Genomic DNA, 21,595 nt, shown 5'->3' with positions numbered 1-21,595 from the left:
GAAGGCAGCTGTGTGCTGGGCTGCAGCAAGAGGAGTGTGGGCAGCAGGGCAAGAGAGGGGATTCTGCCCCTTGATTCTGCTCTGATGAGACCCCATCTCCAATACTGTGTCCATATCTGGTGCCCCACCATGAGAAGGACACAGAGCTGCTGGAGCGAGTCCAGAGGGGGCCACAAAGATGATCCAAGGGCTGGAGCACCTCTGCTGTGAGGACAGGCTGAGGGAGCTGGGGTTGCTCAGCCTGGAGAAGAGAAGACTCCAGGAGAACCTTACAGCTGCCTTCCAATACCTGAAGGGATCCTACAGGAAGGCTGAAGAGGACCTTTTCATGAGGGTGTCTAGAGATAGGACAAGGGGGAAATGATTTGAAGCTGAGGGAGAGTAGGGATAGACTGGATCTTAGGAAGAAGTTCCTCAGTATGAGGATGGTGAAACTCTAGAATAGGTTGCCCACAGTGGTTATGGATGCCCCCTTCTTTGAGGTGTTCAGGGCCAGGTTGGACAAGGCCATGAGCCAGTGTAGTTGAGAGGAGTCCCTACCCATGGCAGGAGGGTTGGAATAGGTAATTTCTGAGGTCCTTTCCAACCTAGGCCATTCTATGATTCTATCTGTCTACAGTGTTCTGAAGCACCAGAAGGTAATTTTTTGAGGGCCTGTTTAATTATCTTAACACCCACCATCTTCTGGCAATAACAGAATCAGTCCTAAAGAAGCCAGATGCATTTAACAAGGCACTGCTCTTGGTGTTGTATCACTAAGTAAGCTCCAGACTGACCATTCATCTAAAACACTGAGAAGACATCCAAACACCTTTCATGTCTTCTACTTCCAACAAAAAGCCCAACTTTCTTTCTACTCAATCATGTTTAGACAAACAGTTTTAATGATGGCTTCTACTGTGCTTTAAGAACCTGGTATGACTGTAGCACAACATGAATGAGTCTAGCTTTTAACTGAGGCTGAAGCAGTTGAATTACCTTTTTGAGAGGAATAGTCTGAATCCACTCCATGGAGTTCACATCGAAGATATCAATTGCGTTTTCACTGTACACAGAGAGGTATGGCGCATTGTAACCTGTGAGGAAATGACAAGGTCATGTGCTTTGAGACAGGGCCCAAAACAGACACAATTTAGCTAGATTTATTAAAAAAAAACCCAAACCAAAACAAAACAAATCTGCAATCCGGCAACAACCTCTGCAAAATTGTGCCAGGGGAGGTTCAGGTTGGATATTAGGAAAAATTTCTTTCCTGCATGAGTGGTCAGACATTGGAACAGGCTGCCCAGGGACATGGTGAAGTTACCATCCCTGGAGGTGTTCAAGAAATGTGTGGTCATGGCACTCTGGGACACGGTTTAATGGCTATGGTGGTGTTGGGTCAGTTGTTGGACTTGATGATCTTAGAGGTTTTTTCCAACCAAAACAATTCTGTGATTCTATGACTATGCACTAAATGACCATCAGTTGGAACTAAGCTCCATCACAGAGTCAGAAAAATCTCCACGTTTCCTTCTAGCTTTAATTCTCTTATTTTGTGGATTGTAAAGAGAATTTTTGTGCTGCTTATCTGGCATGTTTCCCCAGGATGAAATTTGTTTCACTGGGATCACTTCTAAAGAAGAATTTGTTATATCCATGTTGGGAAGAAGATTGTCATGGTCTGCCAAGAGTAACAAGAGCATCCAATTCATGATTAAGTGTACCAGGGTTTGCTACAAAATACACCTCCATTTGGATTAGGAGTAACATCAAGTCACTTCATTTAAGGTGATGAAAAATCTTGCACCAATACCAGTGACCAGCAGAGATGTAATGAAGATGAAAACACCTGTTTTTTCAGTCTATCACAACATCTTATGATTCATTTGTTCTCTGAGGCCATTGTAATAACTACACTCTTGACTGAAAACCAGAAGTGATACATAGCCTGTGAAAGTTGTTCAGAAGGGGCTTCACTCAAACAAGCTGAAACAAAGATGATCCAAGGGCTGAAGCACCTCTGCTATGAAGATAGGCTGAGGCAGCTGGGGTTGTTCAGCCTGGAGAAGAGAAGCCTCTGGGGGGACCTTAGAGTTGCCTTCCAATACCTGAAGGGAGCCTACAGGAAGGCTGGAGAGGGACTTTCCATAAGGGTGTCTAGCAACAGGACAAGGGGGAATGGTTTGAAGCTGAGGGAGAGGAGGGTTAGACTGGATCCTACATAGAAGTTCCTCAGTACGAGAGTGGGGAGACTCTGGAACGTGTTGCCCAGGGAGGCTGTGGATGCCTCTTACCTGAGGGTGTTCAAGGCCAGGTCCGATAAGGCCTTGAGCAGCTGAGTCTAGTTAGAGGTGTCAACGTAATATAGCAAGCAGACTGCCAGAAAGGGCAACTTACAGCAAGAAGATGGAGTCGCAGGCCACATCAGTTCCTGTTGTCGAGACCTTCGGCCCTGGCAGTCAACGTAAACCCCTACGCTGCTAAAACACAGCAGGTATTCTTTGTTTGAGATTTCGACTGCACAGATGGCATCAGTTGGCTGCTGTGAGACAAAGGAGAGCGTGTGGTCATCTGGATGGAGCAGGCTGTATGGGCTGCCTTCTCCATGAAGGGGGTATTTTAAGAAACCTGACGGGTAGCCCACACAAAGCCGGTCGCTGAAGATTGCCATCCACTGGACGTTGCCCTGGACTTGGATCTCCTTGATCTTTTTGTGCCTTGTCTTGCTCTGATTGAGTTCATAACAGAGGACCTGCCTTTTCATGGCTACGCACAGGCAGGTCAGGGCTCCGTGGCGCACGTGGCCAGACACTATGGACTGGCAGCCTTTTGTCTCTGCCAGCTTGTAGAACTCAGTCTCCCTTCCATCCAGGGCAGCAGCAGGGAACAGCCGCACGTGACGGTTTCGTCCTGAGATCACCGCCACGAGCTGCTCGCTGGGGATGAGCTCGATCTGATGAACCTTCTTATTGTCACCAACACGGATAATCTCTGGAAACAAATCAAAACACACCCCCCAAACCCAAGTCAGTAATGTTAAAGTGTAAATTGACTACAACAAAAGTATTTGTAAAGATACCCAAGCAATGCCCTTTATTGCTTCCTCGCAATATTTAAATGTATGCAATCAGAACTTCTATGCCAGCAACAGCAGATGTGGCAATGCTGGCTACACCTTTGGCTTTTCCTCATCAGGAAGCAGATCTGAAGCAGTTAGCAAGTGCTGTGGTATTTCAGTGTTGGTTTCAGAAACAGTTTCATAGCCACAAAACCACTGAATAAAGGAAAAGTCTCAAGGAACTGAAAGACGAAATTAAATATCTTGCTTGTTGAACTAGCTTGGGCACCTGGCATTGCATCTCTTTACAATGATGAACACCATTGTGCAGAGGTCTGCACCTGGGGAGGAACAACACCATGCACCACTACAGGTTAGGGGCTGACCTGCTGGAAAGCAGCTCCATGGGGAAGAACCTTGGTGTGCTGGTGGACAGTAAGTTACCGTGGGACAGTAATGTGCCCTTGTGGCCAAGAAGGCCAGTGGTATCCTGGCCTGCATTAAGAAAAGTGTGCCCAGCAAGTCAAGGGAAGTTCCCCATCCCTTCTATTATGCCTTAGTGAGACCACATCTGGAGTACTGTGTCCAGTTCTGGGATCCCCAGATCAGGAAAGACAGGGAACTACTGGATAAAGTCCAATGAAGGCTATGAGGGTGATGAAAGGAATGGAACATCTGTCTGATGAGGAAAGGCTGAGAGACCTGAGGTTGTTCAAGTCTGGAGAAGAGAAGGCTGAGAGGAGATCTGATCAATGTTTATGAATATCTGGGGAGTGGGTGCCAAGAATAAGGGACCAAACTCTTTTCAGTGGTGTCCTGTGATAGAACAATGGAGACAAACTGGAGCAGGGGAAGTTCCACCTCAACATGAGGAACAACTTTCCTGTGAGGGTGATGGAGCACTGGAGCAGGCTGCCCAGAGAGGTTGTGGAGTCTCCTTCTCTGAAGACTTTCAAAACCTGCCAGGATATGTTCCTGTGTTACCTGTCCTAGATGATTCTGCTTTGGCAGGGTAGTTGGACCAGATGATTTCTAGAGGTGTCTTCCAATCCCTAACATTCTACAATTTCCAATACCAAAAAGGAAGTTATAGAAAGGTTAAAGCCAGGCTCCTTAAAGAGATGCACAGCAGGAGAAGAAGAGACAAAAGTCCTAAATTGAAATGAGGGAGGTTCCTACTGGCTATACAAAGAAAATGCTTCCTTGTGAGAATGGTTTGCAGGAGAAAGCCCAGAGAGACTGCAGAATCTCCATCTGTGGGGATTTTGTGGACCTGACTGAACAAAATCTTGAGGAACTTGCTCTGAATTAAGTGTTAAGCCTGCTTCAAACAAGGGAAGAAAACCTTCTACTGCATTCCAGATGCTGAATCTTTGTTATGGAAAAGGATACCCAAACCAGAAAGCACAGAGAACACCACCTTGAGGTTTCTCTCTTGCATGGGGATTGCCCAGCTGATAACATTGCAGAGAAAAAATGAAAGCAGAGGATATTGAAAGCAAAAAGGTTACAAAGTTACTTCCAGATTATTTAATATTAAGGAAATTGCTGCCAGTTCCTAATCTCTTACCGTCTTTGGTGACATGCACAACAAATAATCCCTCTTCGTTCCCCAGAGCTATTCTTTCATGGTCTGTAGTAAGATTAAAAAAAAAAAAAAAGAAAAAGTTATTTTTCTTTGGAAATACTTAACAATAATTGACAACCTTATCGGGGGCCTTCCAGTATCTTAAGGGGGCCTACAGGAAAGCTGTTGAAGAGCTTTTTAGCGTGTCAGCCAGTGATCAGACTAGGGGGAATGGAGCAAAACTAGAAATGGGTAGATTCAGATTGGATGTTAGGAAGAAGTTCTTCACCATGTGGGTGGTGAGACACTGGAACAGGTTGCCCAGGGAGGTGGTAGAAGCCTCATCCCTGGAGGTTTTGAAGACCAGGCTGGATGTGGCTGTGAGCAACCTGCTCTAGTGTGAGGTGTCCCTGCCCATGGCAGAGGAGTTAGAACTAGAGGATCCTTGGAGTCCCTTCCAACCCCGACAATTCTATAACTATATAGTTCTGATTAACAGAGACAGTTTTTTAGCATCTTGAAATACTAAAAAGAAACCCTAAAGCCAAACCCAACACATTTATCTAACTTCCCCATTTTTCCAATTCCTGAAAAAAATAAGTATTTTCCCATGTCTCCTGTCAGCAGAAGCAATAGCAAGAAACACCATTAAAAAAAATCCAAACTCATGTTCAGAGCACTTAAGTGTGTTACTGACTCTGGAATAAGTGTAATATTCTATTTAAATAATTTGAATAAACAGAATAGCCTGTTCTACAGTGCTAATTTTGCCTGGTTAAGGAATTACATTTACAGAATAACAAAATTATTCAGAGTTATGAATAGGTGTGAATAGGGGGAACAGTCTTACAGATCTGACTGGGTAGTGAACTGCACTCCTCTCTTAAATCTATCCACATTCCTATACGGGATGAAAACATTACATATTACTCTCCATTCAGTAGATAAGTCCATGTAATATGTCAGTTGGGCTGGGTTTATTTTAACCAAAAAAGCAAGCTCTTGGCACACCCAGTGGTGTCCAATGATAGGACAAGGGGCAGTGGGTGCAAGCTGGAGCAGAAGAGGTGCCAGGGGAAAATAAGGAAGTATTTTTTTCATTGTGAGGGTGCCAGAGCCCTGGAACAGGCTGCCCAGAATGGTTGTGGAGTCTTTTTCTCCGGAAATATTCAAAACCCACCTGGATGTGTTCTGGGGTGACCCTGCCCTAGGTGATCCTGCTCTGGCAGGGGGTTTGGATTCAGTGATCTTTTGAAGTCCCTTCCAATTCCTAACATTCTGTGATACCCATTTCTCTTAGCACTTTCTTCTTAATTTCATACCTATGATTGCTGCTGACTGTGTTGTTTTGATGAGGGGTAAGGTGCTGTCGTAAGCTTCTTTGGGAACATAGACTGAGCGGTCTTTGAGCTTATTCTTCTTCAAGATCCTGTGCAACTCATTCAGCACTCCTACCCACTTGCTTTTTTCATTCTCACCGTCTGCCAGAATCAGGATGGAACACTTATTACTGGATGCAGAGAGCTGGGAAGCTGTAACCTGGAAAAATTTAAAATATACATTTTAAGTCAGAAGCAATAAAAAAACAAAATTCATCATGATCATTTCTACTAAGGTATCAGATGCCACAAAGGGACTTTTTACAAGGGCTTGTAGTGATAGGATGAGAGGGAATGGATTTGAGCTGGAAGAGGAGAGATTCAGACTGGAGATTAGGAAGAGATCCTTTACCGTGAGGGTGGTGAGACACTGGAACAGGTTGCCCAGGGAGGTTGTGGATGCCCCCTCCCTGAAGGTCTTCAAGGCCAGGCTGGATGAGGCCCTGAGTAACCTGGGGTAATGGAAGGTGTCCCTGCCCATGTCAGGGGAGTTGGAACTAGATGATTTTAAGGTCCCTTCCAACCTAAACTATTCTATGCCTATAAGCCTCCTTTTAATGAGCTGTCTGAACTAAGAATGCAAAACTCTAGCTTCTGTTAACAGGCAACAGAAAACCCACAGCAGAAAAATCTGTACATGTGAGGAACTCAGCAAAAGAGAGAGAAAACTTTGTCTTTATTCCAAATACACTTGTATTTATTCTGTAACTGAGGAATGTCTGCTCTAAATAAGCTAACCAAGTGTTTCTCACAGCAATTTCTTACAACGTATTCTGTAATTTTAAGACCAATAGATCTGTTACAAAATTAAGGGAACAGGAATGGCTTTTATGGAAGAATGATCTACAATCCTTTTACTGTGCTTGGTACAGCTATTTACAAATAAAAATGAAAGCTCCTTTTGTAGGTTTATCTCCTCTCAGCATGCAGTGATGACCAGCCTGAAAGCTAGAAAAACAAGGGTTGAAATACAATGGTATAGTAAAGAAGTGATAGTGGAATTACTGACACCAAAATGATTTCATTGAAGTGAAGCTTTAATTCACAGATTCATAGAATGGTTTAGATTAGAACAGACCTTCAAGATCTAGTTCCACTATAAGAAGAATAACAGAAAAAGCCAACAATGGCAAAATCCTAATACCAGACTAGACATAAATTTGGATGAGCATTTTACACTGGATTCCTATGCTGAGTACCTGATGAATATGAGTTTTCAGAGATCCAGTGCACAGAATCATTGGATCATTTTGGTTGGAAAAGACCTTTTCGATCATCAAGTCCAACCATTCTCCAGCTCTACCAAACCTGGTGCTAAACCATGGCCCTCACAGCAGCACATCTCTGCCTCTTTGAAACATCTCCAGGGATGGGGATTCAACCACCTCTCCACAGGAAGCCTGTTCCAGTCTTTGAGAATCCTTTCAGGGAAGAAGTTTCTTTTAATCTTCAACCTAAACCTCCCCTGGTGCAACTTGAGTCCATTTTCTCTTGCCCTAAAGGAATCTCACGATCTTCCAGCATCACAAGGATATAGAAAAACATGATGGTGACCCTGTGTTTGTACAATTAAGTTTCTCATCTATACAAAGAAAATATGTAACAGAAAGTCTTCTGGGATAACACAACAAATTAAACTGAGAAACAGAAGACAACTTTAGGAGACAAAAATGTAGGTCACAATGAACAGAAGAATTCCAAACAACTAACAGGAGGTTGAGAAAAGTATGTCTGATTGTGAAGGTTAAAAAAATAAACCCCACCTAAAGGAGCAGATGAGAACTTGTCTAAATGTTTATTGTTTAAATGTCCATTTTTATCACAGAAACCATACATGTAAAGATGCACTGCTGCTGCTGCCATGGATACCACACAGCCACAACTTGCAAAGGAAATAAAATACTAGCAAGCTGTTGGTGTGCACACAGCACACTGTGAAACCCTGCACTGCTGGGCTCCTAGGGGTGAGATGTCATACTTACCCTAAAGATACAGGGGATATCTTTCCGATTTGCATGGATGACATCCGAGGCCAAGACAGAACTCACTGAGAATTCTTCATCCCTTATGGAGACCACAAACAGAATGGGAAAAGAGTTAGAGAGTTTTAAACCTCTAGTCCCAGAGTACCACCAACAGTGCAATTTTGGAAAGGACACGACAAGGTAGCAGTGAGATCTGATTTTTTTAAAATTATCCTTTCCTCTTTATCTGCAGATGAAGTTCACAAATGCAGTGTTGCATAATTAAATCCCTGGTAAATGCTAATGGAGATACATCTGTTTAGAGTATCTAGGTTTTGTCTTTTCAAATCAAAACATTCCCTCCTCCCCAAATAAATTAATGAATGAATCAATGAATCAACAAATGAATGAAATTAAAACATAAGCCTGGATTAAGAACAGCTCTCCAACTTTTCATTAAAATCCTCTAAGCTAAAGCTGCCTGAGACTTCTTGGACAAACTAAAAACTAACCTAAATTCAGAGATCTGGTATGTTAAATGTTCTCAGTATTGCTGAAGACAGTGGAAAAATTGTTTAACTCTTCTGAATCAAAATTTGAATTAGTGTTATCCTATAAAATCCTCTATTAGTTTTATCCTATAATTCTGCTTCTGTGATAACAAAGTTTCACCTGTCTTTCAAAACTCTATTCAACCCTTAAAGAGCATATTTTCCTTCTTTCTTCTTTCCAGATCTTCTACACAGCTGAAGAGAGAGATCCTGGCACATGATTATGGAACTAAATGGAAGTTTAAATAGCCACATATGACCACACAAGTGTAGTTCAGGCTACTGCAAATAATCCTTTTTTTTTTTTTCCTGGAAAATCAGAGGTTCTGAAGATGGATTACTGTGTTTCATAAAAGCTCTGGACTTTGCATACTGATTTCACAAATTAGGAAAAGCAGGAAAAAAAACAATCTCCTAGTGCCCCTGAAAAGCTCCCACTCAGCACCAAACAGCTTACCTCATGTCTATGACCTGACTCACTACCACGCTGGGCTGGGATGCTTTTCCTTCTGCTACATCATATAGGAAGAGTTTAAAATCACAGATCACTGCCAGTGCTCTCTGCCAACCTTTCTTTACTCCAGCTGGTTTCGGTACCTTTAGCAAAATAAACTCTGATCAGCACCCTGAAAGCTGCATGCAGTCAGAAATCAAACAGTGCAAAAATCAGTTCACACATCTAGCTTGACAGGCCTTTTATTCACTGGTAAAGTTAAGCAACATAAGCAATAGCACAGATGCTGAAAGAGCACCAAATGTGGACCCCACCACATATGATTTAAAAAATTCACAGCACCAGATTCTTTCTCCTTATTTTAAAACCTCATTCAAAGTGGTATTAACAAATTGAGAGAAAGAAATCCATCTAGCTGGTCAGCAGGAATGTGGCCCAAACTATGCTGAGCAGTTGTTTTGTATTCCTGTACAAGTGCCCACAGCAATGACCCCAGACGGTACTAGCATCAAAAGACAGAATCAAAACCTCACAGGCCTTGGCAGACGATCTGATCTCTACAGATGTGTCATTCAAGACCAACTCAAAGCACAATGGCTGACAGAGATGCAGAGAGAATTACTGTTGAAAATGCTAAGAGCTGCTTTGTGAAAATTTAGCTTTGTTTCCAAACTGTTACCTTAATGTATAATTGAATCCACCACCCCCCAGTGCCCCTCTGAGAGTTTGATTCCAGCTTTGGAAAACATAAGAGTTAAGTGTCCCAAATGCAGGCACCTGATACTTACTCGGACATGTCCTTCATAAGCTGTTCCTATGCCTTTCTGTGGATCTATTCCCAAAGGTCCCTTAGTCTGTTCAGGAGGGATTGGACACACTGCAGGAGCCTTGTCTGCACAGGTCACATGGCAAGAGAATCCACATACTTGTGGAAAGGAGAAGAAACAGAAAGATTTGATGGTGATTTCTTGTGCAGTGCAACAGCTATGACAATGTTTATAGAGGAGTCTTCCCTTTTTGACCAATATCTGAATAGTTTCACTGAACTTTGCTATATCAAGACAAATATAAGTGTGTGCACAGCAGCATCTCATAGAATCATAGAATAGTCAAGGTCAGAAAGGACCTCCAAAGGTCATTCAATCCAACCTCCCCAGAGTCAGCAGGGATATCCTCAACTAGATCAGGCTGCCCAGGGCCTCATCAAGCCTGACTTTGAATATCTCCAGGGAAGCAGCCTCAACCACCTCCCTGGGCAACCTGTTCCAGTGATCCACCACCTTCATAGTAAAGAACTTGTTCCTAACATCCAATCTAAATCTGCTCTTCTCTAGTTTGAAGCCATTGTCCCTTGCCCTGTTACTGCAGGCCTTTGTAAACAGTCTCCCTTCATCATGCTTTTATCATGCTCTCTATCGTGCTTTTATCTGCTCTAAAATCTGATTTTCTCATTTCCAGAGGTGTATGGATATGGTCTGGTTTCATCCAGGTAAGTAAGAGCCTAATCAGAAGCTTATACTGAGACAATTTCCAGAGGTGTATGGATATTGTCTGGTTTCATCCTGGTGAGTAAAAGCCTAATCAGAAGCTTATACTGAGACAATTTCCAGAGGTGTATGGATACGGTCTGGTTTCATCCAGGTAAGTAAGAGCCTAATCAGAAGCTCGTACTGAGGCAATTTCTATTATTTCCTCTAAGCCCGACTCTATTAGCAAACAAAAAGCTGGAAGCTCCTCTCAATGATGAGCATCATTTTGTGTGCACACAAATAAATTAACCCTGGAAAGAGGTAAAATTGGTACCGAATGGCAAAGCTGTCTTATGCTTTGTACTGAGCCAGAAAGCAAAGCTACTACCACTATACATGACCACTGACTATGGCCCCTTAATGCTATTTTAAGTCAAATAAGCTCTTCTAACACCCACTGGAATCAGTCTGTCCCCAGATAACTAGGTAATCTTTTATGTAAGATGTTCAGTGCTTGGCTCCTACTGTTAAAAAAAAAAAAGAGAGAGGCAGGAGAATATAATTCTGCAATTCAAAACACAAACAGAAGACTCCTGTCTTACCACACTACAACAATTTAGTGTGCATCTACAAGACCTTTAGTTCACACTTAACAGCTTCCACAAGTGCTCACCTTCACAAGTGCAGCCCTGTCGTATTAAACCAACCATCAGAGATGTGCACTGATTGCATTTTGTTGGTGTGCTAAATGATTTCACTACAAACTGGTGGGCTTTAGGCTGTAAAACAAGCAAAGATGTTAATACCTGCAACACTTCTGAAGAACAGTTACTTTTTTTTTCCCCCACAGACATGAGTGCATAGGTGTGTTTAACAAAATAGCTTATTTGTGTTCACTGAAATGAGATCTGAGCTCCTAACGTGAGGTTATTCCTTATCAGTGCTGGTTATTGATAATTTAAAACATGGGAACTGGAGCTTGTCTACCAACATGAATTTGCAGATAGGAAAGTCATCAAAATGATCTCATTGCACTCTAAAAGTTGAAAGTGTCTGTGTATAGATGTGCTTGTTGGGCTCCCAGCAGTCAGCCAAAGCCAGCCGACCATTCTGTTTTCTGAGTTGCAAATTCAATGCTCCTCTGTAGGGAGTGTCGCCTTAATTCAAAGAAAAAACATCAGACTGAAATGTTTCTTCTCATTTTATGCCAGAAGGCATGACAGAGTTCAATTTTATGGAGTTAGGCACAAGCAATTTCAGAACACCCAATTTAAAAGCAAGAGTATAGGTGAAGGACCAGCAAGACAAGTGAGGTGATTCTCCCACTCTGCTCTGCTCTTGTGAGACTCCACCTGGAGCATTGTGTCCAGTCCTGATGCCCCCCAGCACAAAAGGGACATGGAAATGCTGGACTGGGTCTAAAGGAGGCCACAAAGCTGATCAGAGGGCTGGAACACCTCCCCTGTGGGGACAGGCTGAGAAAGTTAGGGCTGTTCAGCCTGTAGAAGAGAAGGCTCCAGGGATACCTTAGAGCAGCCTTCCAGTAACTGACGGGGGCTACAAGAAAGCTGGGGAGGGACTTTTTACAAGGGCTTCTAGTTAGAGACAAGAGGGAATGGATTGAAGCTGGAAGAGGGCAGATTTAGACTGAATATAAGGAAGAAACTATTTCCAGTGAGGGTGGGGAGACACTGGAACAAGTTGCCCAGGGAAGTTGTGGATTCAACCTTCCCGGAGGTGTTGAAGGCAAGGCTGGCTGAGGCCTTGATCAACCTGGTTTAGTGGAAGGTGTCCCTGCCCATGGCAGGGAGCTGGAATTAGATGATTTGTAAGGTCTCTTCCAACCTAAATCATTCTGTCAATCTATGAATTTGATTTTGAAAGGGCTTCTCATTACTGCTTGGGAACATGGATTAGGTGAGGGACGGCAGTGCTGATGCTGTGGTATAAAAACTAAATGACCATCACCTTCAACTAGACCAGATTGATCAAGGCCTCATCCAATATGGCCTTCAACACCTCCAGGGAGGGGGTATCCACAACCACTCTGGGCAACCTATTGCAGTCTCTCACCACCCTCGTACTGAAGAACTTCTTCCTAAGTTCCAGCCTAACCCTGCTCTCCCTCAGCTTCAAACCATTCCCCCTTGTCCTGTCTCTAGATGAAAAGTCCCTCTGTAGCCTTCCTGTAGGAACTCTTTAGGTATTGGAGGGCAGCTGAACTCGCTCCAACAACTAGCAGGAGTTGTTGATCCTTCTAGGTAGTTCTGGGTATGATTACTGTGCAAAACAGCTCCCCTGAAGCTGTTGCCCAGGAGTGACATCTTCCCCCTCACTGTATGAACCGTGTGAATGCTTGACTGAATACCTTTGGTGCAGAGAGTCCTGATCCAATATATGCTGTCCTCATGGTTGGTGTGTGCATTGAACGGGGAGGATGGTCTGCAACCTGAACAGAGTCCCCAAAGGATCAGTAAGACATCCAACACATGCTGCCCAAGATAGCTTTAGTAAAGAGCATAAGAAGGCAACAAGTATCTCACCCACCCCATCCCCAAACACCAAATCAGTTGACACAGGACTCAGAAAACAAAATCTTTCTCAGCAAAATAATGTGCAAGATCTATCTCCTAAAAGTAAAAATTAACTCTGCATTGTATCTTAAACACTTGGTTGAATTTTCTCTTACATAAAATAATCAGAGAATTCCAATTTTTAACAGAGGACACATCATACTTGCTGCAGAGCCTGGCTAAGTATTTGGTATTGACAAGACCTTCAGCAGGATTCCAAAGTGTGCTCTTACATTAACTTTGTGCCAACATTTCTTAAATATTCATGGCTGGGGCTATATGATGAGAGAGACTATATCTAATAATGGATTCAACATAGTTCCCACCCCTGATGAACTCTAATAATGGATTCAGCATCGTTCCCACCCCTGATGAACTATGTGTGAAAGGAAATGCAACATTCCCCAAAATACAGTTCCCCACTAGCACAGAAGGTTCTTACCAGGTCCTAAATAGCCTTACTGGAGAGGAGAAAACAACTGCAATAGCAGTTTTTGTATCAATGAAACTGTTACTCTTAAAAAACACAGACAATAAAGTTGTAAACACTGAAGTACCTCAATTGGTTCAATCTCACTAGCTGTAGAAGGAGACCTGGATCTTGAATGGAGGTGAGACTTGCTATCTTCATCCCGTGATGGTGTATTAGACAATGTAAAATTCTCAACTGAATCAATCTAGGAGAACAATTCAAGAGAAAGAAAGAAAAAAAAAAAGAAAAAAAAAAGAAGAAGAAGAGAGCGGGGGTGGGGGGTCGGGGGGGAAGAAAAACAACCAAAAAAAAGTAAATCGAAGACATCATTAAAAAAGAATTCTCAACTCTTACCAAAATAAGATTATGGGAGCAGCAGAATTCCTAAGAGAGAACTGAGAGGATAGAAATTTGGTTTTAAGCAACTTCCTACTTCAAGTACAAAAATGCAATGAAAAGCATTGAATAGGAACACACCAAGGCTTCTGCCAAGAGGGGAGCACATGCACAAAAAAAGCAGCTAGCTCAGGGGCCTGATAAACACTTGAATGAGTTTTGTCCACTGGTAGCAGTGATTTGTCAGGAGTTAATTGCCATAAAGCCCACAGTGAGGAGAAAACAAGAAGAAAAGGCAGCTCTAACAACCTGTTTCCTGTGGTTAGTGTTAATCATAGTCACTGAAAATTGAGGAGGTCTTTTGGTACCCTGTTTGAACTACAGACACTTCCTGACCAGAAACACAGTTTCTTCAGGGAAACATTTTTCCTAGTCCTTGATAGACAATGAAACTAAGCCCAGGACAGAAGTACACTGAACAGCAAGGCAGATAGGTAACAAAGAGGTATCTTAGACAACAAATCAGCAGTTAGTGCAACTGAGAAAAATGAGAGAATGAAGGACTCTCCTTGAAAACAAGACATCTCCACAGTGAGGATTTCCGTGTAAAAATATCTATATAATTCATGTTAGTGAGATGAGGATGGGTTTCCCCATTAAAAACTAAAAGCTGGAAGCTTACAGAAGGCTCCATTGCAGGTCTGGCTTTTCTGGAACAATCAGCTCCCCATTGCTAAGGATTTGGCTAGCTTGCACAGCAAGCTAAAATAGGCAGCAAGGCTGACACTAAGCAGCTGAACAGTCCAGTGGACTTTTACCTCATTTGCATTTTACATCATACTGAGAATTCCACAAACTTTACTGCTTCTTGGGAATAGAGGATATTGCCAAACCAATCTTGTACATGCATATACAGTCCTGTTCTCCAGAAACTCAGTCATGGTAGCAAACAGGTGCAGCTCCTGCAGTGAGTTTTGATAATTTTTTTATCTTTTCTCTGGGTTTTTTTTTAATAGTGGAGACTTAAATTTGATGGCTTCTAGTTTTATTGTAGCCACAAAAACCCCCACAAAAATAAAATAAATCTAGTGGAAAATGCTCACCAGCTTCATCAACTTAGGCACATTAAGATGCCTGCAAATATTTCCCTTCATTAAACAAGAAATTCCCACACCTGTTTTCTACACACAGATCCTGTGTTTCTAGCATTGAGGCAAAAATTAGCACTACAGCAAATGTTTTGTGCTCAAATTTATCAGAAGCAAATAAGAGGAAGTTTTATCCAGTATTAGAAACACTGTTGCCTTCAGAGTAGTAAATTCCAAGATGCATAGATTCACAGAATGGTTTAGGTTGGAAGGGACCTTAAAGATCATCCAGTTCCAACCCTCCTGCCATGGGCAGGGACACCTCCCACTAGAGCAGATTGCTCAAGGCCTCACCCACCCTGGCCTTGAACACCTCATCTCCAGGGAGCATCCATGACCTCCCTGGGCAACCTGTTCCAGTGCCTCACTACCCTCACTGGAAAGAATTTCTTCCTAATCTCCAGTCTAAACCTGCTCTCCTCAACCTTCAATCCATTCCCTCTCTTCCTATCACTACCAGGCCTTGTAAAAAGTCTTCCCCAGCTTTCTTATACACTGAAACATAAAATCATTTCAACTGTTTTAAACATTTTGGGTTTCTTCATTGAGTCTAAACATGTGTATGATAACTCCACTCAAGGACTGTTTAACCTCAAACAAATCTACCTTCTTCTTAGAAGTGTTATTAAAAATAAGTCCAATGAGTAACCACAGGCAAATTTTTCATAGCAAGAAACAGACATTCCTTTTATTCTCCAAGTTAAACTCAGAGATCTAATCTGTTACTTCATAAAGGTTTCCAGATACTCCAAAGGCTTTCCCTTTCAAAGCAGCATCTGCATACCAAAGAATTTTCATGGTGTCTCTTAAAAAAATTTAGTACAAGCTTGATATGAATGATGAAACTTTTCTGGAATGTGTTACAAAGCCTTTGTAATTGAACACAACTGCTGAAACAGTAACAAATGTATTTTTTCAGAGAATCATAGAATTGTCAGGGTTGGAAGGGACCTCAAAGATCATCCAATTCCAAAGCCCCTGCCATGGGCAGGGACACCTCACATTACATCAGGCTGCTCAGAGCCACATCCAGCCTGGCTTTAAAAACCTTCAGGGATGAGGCTTCAACCACCTTCTTCAGAAACCTGTTTCAGTGTCTCACCACCCTCATGATGAACAACTTCTTCCTAATGTCCAGTCTGAGTATACCCACTTCTAGTTTTGCTCCATTCCCCGTTTTTACTTCACTTATGAACATAAAGGCTCACACACAGAACCTGATCTCCTCATACAGAATTTGAAGGGAATTTAACCACCACCTTTCCTGTAAGTTAAACACGGCCCTAAACTGTACTGCTGCAGTAATTACCAGGTTCCTTGCTCTAATGAGAAGTGAAAGCAATCCTGACTAAGCTACAGCCACAAGCTTGTGTGGACCATATGAACACCATTAACATCAGTTTTAAACTAATCCACTGGATTAGCAAAAGAGTATTTCTGTATTTCCTAATAAATGGCAATAGCCTTGTCATCATAGAATCATTGAGGTTGGAAAAGACCTCCAAGATCACAAAGTTCTGTCAACCCCACACCACTGTGGCCATTAAACCACATCCCAAAGTGCCATGTCCACAGGTTTCTTGAACACCTCCAGGGATGGTGACTCTACCACCTCCCTGGGCAGCCTGCTCCAATGCCTGACTACTCCTTGCAGGAAAGAATTTTTTTCCTTAATATCCAGCTTAAATCTCCCCTGATGGAACTTGAGGCCATTTCTTCCCCTCCTATTGCTAGTTGCTTGAGAGAAGAGACCAATCCCTCCCCTCTACCACATCACTCCACCCTCCTTTCAGGGAACTGTAGAGCCAGAAAGTCTCCCCTTAAGCTTTTCTCCAGACAAAACAATTCCAGTTCCTTCAGCTGCTCCTCATAAAACTTATTCTCCCAAACTGTGCTTAATTTTCTACACAGTGCTACCTGTGTGGTTCTGAGGCAACGCTGAGCTGTGTACAAACACATCTGAAGCTTAAGGGACCACAACACATCCAACTCTGTTTTCCTTGTAGGAATTTTTCCTGCCCTCCTTGATGCTCCAATTTACCCAGTTCCCCATTTCCCATGTATTTGTCTCTGTCCTGTGATGTTCTCCACTGTTTGTGGACTTGCATGACTTGCCTGCCAGATGCTGAACTCTACCTTCCTAGAGGCAATTCCCAGAACTTGATACACGCCCTCTGCTAAAGGCAAAGAAACCAACAGGACCTCATTTGACATTTGCTCATCTTCCCAACCTGTATCTACCTGATCACCCTCCACAATGAACTTCCTTATTGAAAAGAGAAAGCAGCCAAAGCATCTTCTCCAGCTACTGCGACACTCTGCTCGCAGGATTACCAAATTAAACACTCCAAAAGCTTTTAGCCCACAGCTGCAAAACAACAACAAAAAGAAAGCACAGCAGCAGCAGCAAACAGCAGCAGCAGCACAAGACATGCAGCGAGGTAAATACACAATCCATACATTAAACAAAGGCATGTACACAACAGGCAAAAAATAAAGGGCCACATAGAGTAAGACAGCCTCTTACACGTCTGCCTTTGTTAGCTGGAATACAGGAAGGAGAGCGCTTTAACAAAGAGAGGAGGAGAAGATGTTACAAAATCAAACAGTGACACATACATCAGGTCAGCATTTGTTGCTCTCTGTCACCAGAGGTAGTGTTTAGACACACGCAAGCACATTCATTTTTACAAGTGTTTTGAAAACATGGTATTCTAGGGCAACAGGAGGGAAGAAACATCATACACACACATACACACACACAAAAGAAGGAAAAAACCCAAACAAGTTATTTTCAAGTCTAGATTTGTTACACTGGATAATAACAATGAAACTGCAGACTAGGTTACACTACTAATTTACAGTTAGCATCTCTGTACCTTGAACAAGGCTAACCAAGCAATCTCAGCCACCTCTTGCAGGCAGTGTACCCAATCTAGAGCATCGTTGAGAACCAGATTTATTCTAAACTTAAGTTCTGAATGTGCAGGTTGAGTCAGAGCTGTCACCACACACTACTTAATCTGTTTAATAATGACAGTTCAGAATGTGATTTATTCTGTGGTTATTTACAAAGCTCTGACTTGTTTCATCTAACCAAAGCCCACAGGGACTGTACATGAGGACAGACTGCAGAGGATTGAAGAAAACTATTTTTAGTTCATAATACAATAGAGGGGGAAATGGCCTTTTCTAGCAAGTGGAGAAAACAATTTTGTTAAGGGAAAACAGGATTCCATTTTGTTGCTATTAAATAATCACAAATTTATCTTTAAACAAAACAAGTTGGTGGCTTCTAGTAGCTAATGAGATACACAAGGATCCACCTGGAAAAAAAAAAAAAAAAAAACAAACCCAAAGCCCAACACTTCCATTGTCAGACACTTCTAGGGAACGCAAGGAGACTTAACACCTAGACGACGTTAACTAAGAGACAGCCAATTAACACACAGGAGAAACAGCAGCACAGATCTCTACATCAGTGTGTTAAGAATCACTGGGAGTGACTTCCCTTCCCACCAGAACCAGAAACCAAGGACACCAAAACTCATTCCTCCTTCTCTTTGCACCATCCTGCATGCACAGGAGATATAAAGAGGATTATTGAGCCCATGGGCTTTCGTGGGTGTAAGGATTTAGATGCCACTTCTGACAACCCGACCAAGTATCTTTTCAAGGGGGCAGAAGTGGAACCAACAGTGGCTGCTACTCAGCTGCAGAGTGAGCTACCACCCTTCTTGCTCAGCATCCACAAGGTTACAGAGGCAGTGGGATATCTATTTTAACTTTTTAACTGCAAACCCACCGTTTTCCTCACTGAAAACCAGAGAATTAACTCCAGTCATGAAGAATGCTGTAAAGCATTGTTATTTGGATGGCAGACACACAAGACATACCCACCCCAGCAAACTCCACATGGAATCAGTGGGCCAAACTCAGTGCTGCTGACACATCTGTATGTTCAACAGCCTTCAGGGACCTCACAGAGAGTGCTATGGAACTACAACTATGCAATATTTTACCCTCTGTAATTTTTTAGTGAAGCACAGAGGATGAAGAAACAATACTGGTCATTAATAGTATTTACTTCAGGCTCTGAGTTACAGGAAGGGCTTTCCTGGAAGCCATGTAATAACTGCATGAGTCAGAAACCTGAGGATTTCCACTTCTTTCTTGGTCTTTATATAAAGAACCCACAAGACTTCTCAGGTTTGACTGACCATGGATGAATTCTTCTTGAGTTGCTGCAAGAAACACTGCCCTTCAAAGGTAACTACTGTCAAAAAGAGACACTGGAAAGAGAAGAGAGCTCACATAGAATCACAGAATAAAAGAATTGTCTGGGTTGGAAGGGACCTTTAAAGATCATCCAGTCCAACCTCCCTGCAGGATCACCTAGGACAGGCTGCACAGGAACACATCCAGGTGGGTTTTGAAAGTCTCTGGAAATGGAGACTCCACAACCTCTCTGGGCAGCCTGCTCCAGGGCTCCAGCACCCTCACAGCTGAGATGGAACCTCCTGTGTTCCAGCTTGTACCCGCTGTTCCTTGTTCTGTCACTGGGCACCACCAAAAAGAGCCTGGGACCTTCATCCTGACACCCACCCCTCAGATATTTATAGATATCAATCAGATCCCCTCTCAGCCTTCTCTTCTCAAGACTAAACAGCCCCAGGGCTCTCAGTTTGTCTAATGTATATATACTGAAAAAAAAAAGCTTCTCTATTTACAGAGAAACAAGCTTCAAGAAGAAGAAAATCGTAATTTCTCAGCTGGGGAAAGGAAATGCAACCAGCAGAATAGGCCCAACTACTACATCCTCTTTGTGGAGCAGGCCCAAATACTTTACCCTCTCTGTTATACCCTTCACAGTAGACATTTCTAGAATAAAATTAATTACCTTACATTTCAGTGCAAGGATATTTTCATTTCAAATACATATGCATCAATATGTGTGTATGTATATCCACAGATCTACAAGCACAAACACACACACACACTACACCTACAGAGTCATCCTGGATGGTTCTTCTACAGTGGATGCACAGAGCATATTTTCATTTGCAAAGCTTATTAGGATTCATTTTTTATGTGGAGGAAATATAAGGCAGTCAATTTTCAGCTTTTAGCTCAATTAATTAATTAGGGTAAATACTGAAACCATGCCCTGTCAGAAAACTCGCATCTCAAATGGCAATAAAAAGTAAAACTTCACTTTGGTGCTAATAAAAATTACTTCTTGCAATATAGGCTAAAAAAACCCCAAACAAACAACAAAAGACACAATATCTTATTTGAGGAAATAAAAAAATAACTGTGTGCAAGGAGAACTTTTTTTCACTGAAGTGAGCAGAAAGCTTTTGGAAACAACTCATGGCAATTTAATAATATGAAGCCAATAGGACTAAAGAAAAGAAATGTGACAGTGAGTTTGGGATCATTTTCCACAGGTCATAGATCAGAAGACAAGGCCCAAAAAGCAGTGTTTCCCCATTAGGAAAAACTGTTTGCCATTAGGAAACTTCTCCATCTGCAACTAAAGAAAAACATTTACTTTAAAACTGAACATCTGTCTATGTAAACTGGTGTTAAGTATGCTATTAGAGAAATAGTCTGTCCTCCACTGCACTTGCAGGTTTAAGTTGACTGCATTAATGTTTGAATACTCCAAATCAACCAACTGATCTCTGCTACTGAGGGGTTTACTGGTTTGAAAGTCAAAGACTTACGTCATCCATAAAATCAATCAATGAGGATGAAGAGGAGGAAAAGGAATCCTATTTTAATGAAAACAGCAGTGAAAAAAAAAAGAGAGAGAGAGAGAAAGAGATATGGATGAAGAAAATGGTTTGGTATAAATAAAAGTGCAAAAATAAAGAACTGTAAATAACTAGTGCTAGTAACAGCTACCTCAGTAGGTTTCCATTAATTGTCTTTCATAGACAATTAAACTACCTACATAAAACTACCTACATAAAAACATATTTTTTTTCCCAGCATCCACTTAATAAAATAATATTCCTACACTCCAACAGGATTTTTATATTGCAATTAACTCAAAAGGTAAATAAGTTAAAGAGCAAAAAATAAAAATGTATTAGTTGTGAGGATTTCAAGACAGAACAGTGAACTGATGAATACACGATGAAGAGAAAGTAAATTTTGGAACGTCACTAACATCAAGGATTATGCTGTTTCACAGCTAAAATCTGGTGACCTTTTTCACCCATCAGGAAAAATTAAAAAAATAAAAACAGTGGAAAATTTTAGTCTAATGTGCAGCTGTCAAGGTGGTGCCTTGTCTCCTCTGAATTCATTCTGACCGATATATCAACCCTGTTGCTCATTGAAAAGCAAAACAAACCATTGCTTACTGTTGATTGAAAAAAAAAAATATATGAAACATATAGTATTACTTCAATTTTTGTTTTCTTCCAGGTTTCCTACCTAAACAGATCTTTTGTATAGAAGTGACAACGGAATTAAACAGATTTATTTTTTAAGTATATAGGCTCTGTGGAGAGGAGATGAACAGTAATTATCTGGACTTCACAGATCTGTGCAAAATGAAGAGAAGACAAAAACAACCTAATAAGAATACAGCACCAATGACTTCATGGAATAGATTTAAGGATGCTTTAC

At 41.9% G+C, this 21,595-nt stretch overlaps 1 protein-coding gene across 4 annotated transcripts in view; it reads right to left on the bottom strand.

The window, feature by feature from the left end:
* Nucleotides 1–21,595, bottom strand: part of CDC42BPA (CDC42 binding protein kinase alpha) — a 198,421-nt gene that overhangs the window by 24,226 nt on the left and 152,600 nt on the right. For 2 of the 4 annotated variants that reach the window (XM_054398449.1, XM_054398441.1), the window contains exons 22-33: nt 20,683–20,730; nt 17,481–17,519; nt 13,555–13,674; nt 12,793–12,873; nt 11,098–11,203; nt 9,744–9,880; nt 8,959–9,098; nt 7,969–8,050; nt 5,930–6,146; nt 4,611–4,673; nt 2,380–2,973; nt 979–1,076 (exon numbers count right to left, since the gene is read on the bottom strand). In XM_054398449.1, the coding sequence (XP_054254424.1) occupies nt 979–1,076; nt 2,380–2,973; nt 4,611–4,673; nt 5,930–6,146; nt 7,969–8,050; nt 8,959–9,098; nt 9,744–9,880; nt 11,098–11,203; nt 12,793–12,873; nt 13,555–13,674; nt 17,481–17,519; nt 20,683–20,730 (1,725 nt within the window). The remainder of the gene's footprint in view (nt 1–978; nt 1,077–2,379; nt 2,974–4,610; nt 4,674–5,929; nt 6,147–7,968; nt 8,051–8,958; nt 9,099–9,743; nt 9,881–11,097; nt 11,204–12,792; nt 12,874–13,554; nt 13,675–17,480; nt 17,520–20,682; nt 20,731–21,595) is intronic. The other 2 variants (XM_054398457.1, XM_054398465.1) reach the window with 2 other exon arrangements.

Source organism: Indicator indicator, chromosome 2 (genome assembly GCF_027791375.1).
Source record: "Indicator indicator isolate 239-I01 chromosome 2, UM_Iind_1.1, whole genome shotgun sequence".
Classification (NCBI taxonomy): Eukaryota; Metazoa; Chordata; class Aves; order Piciformes; family Indicatoridae; genus Indicator; species Indicator indicator.
This window is presented reverse-complemented; position numbering and strand designations above follow the sequence as displayed.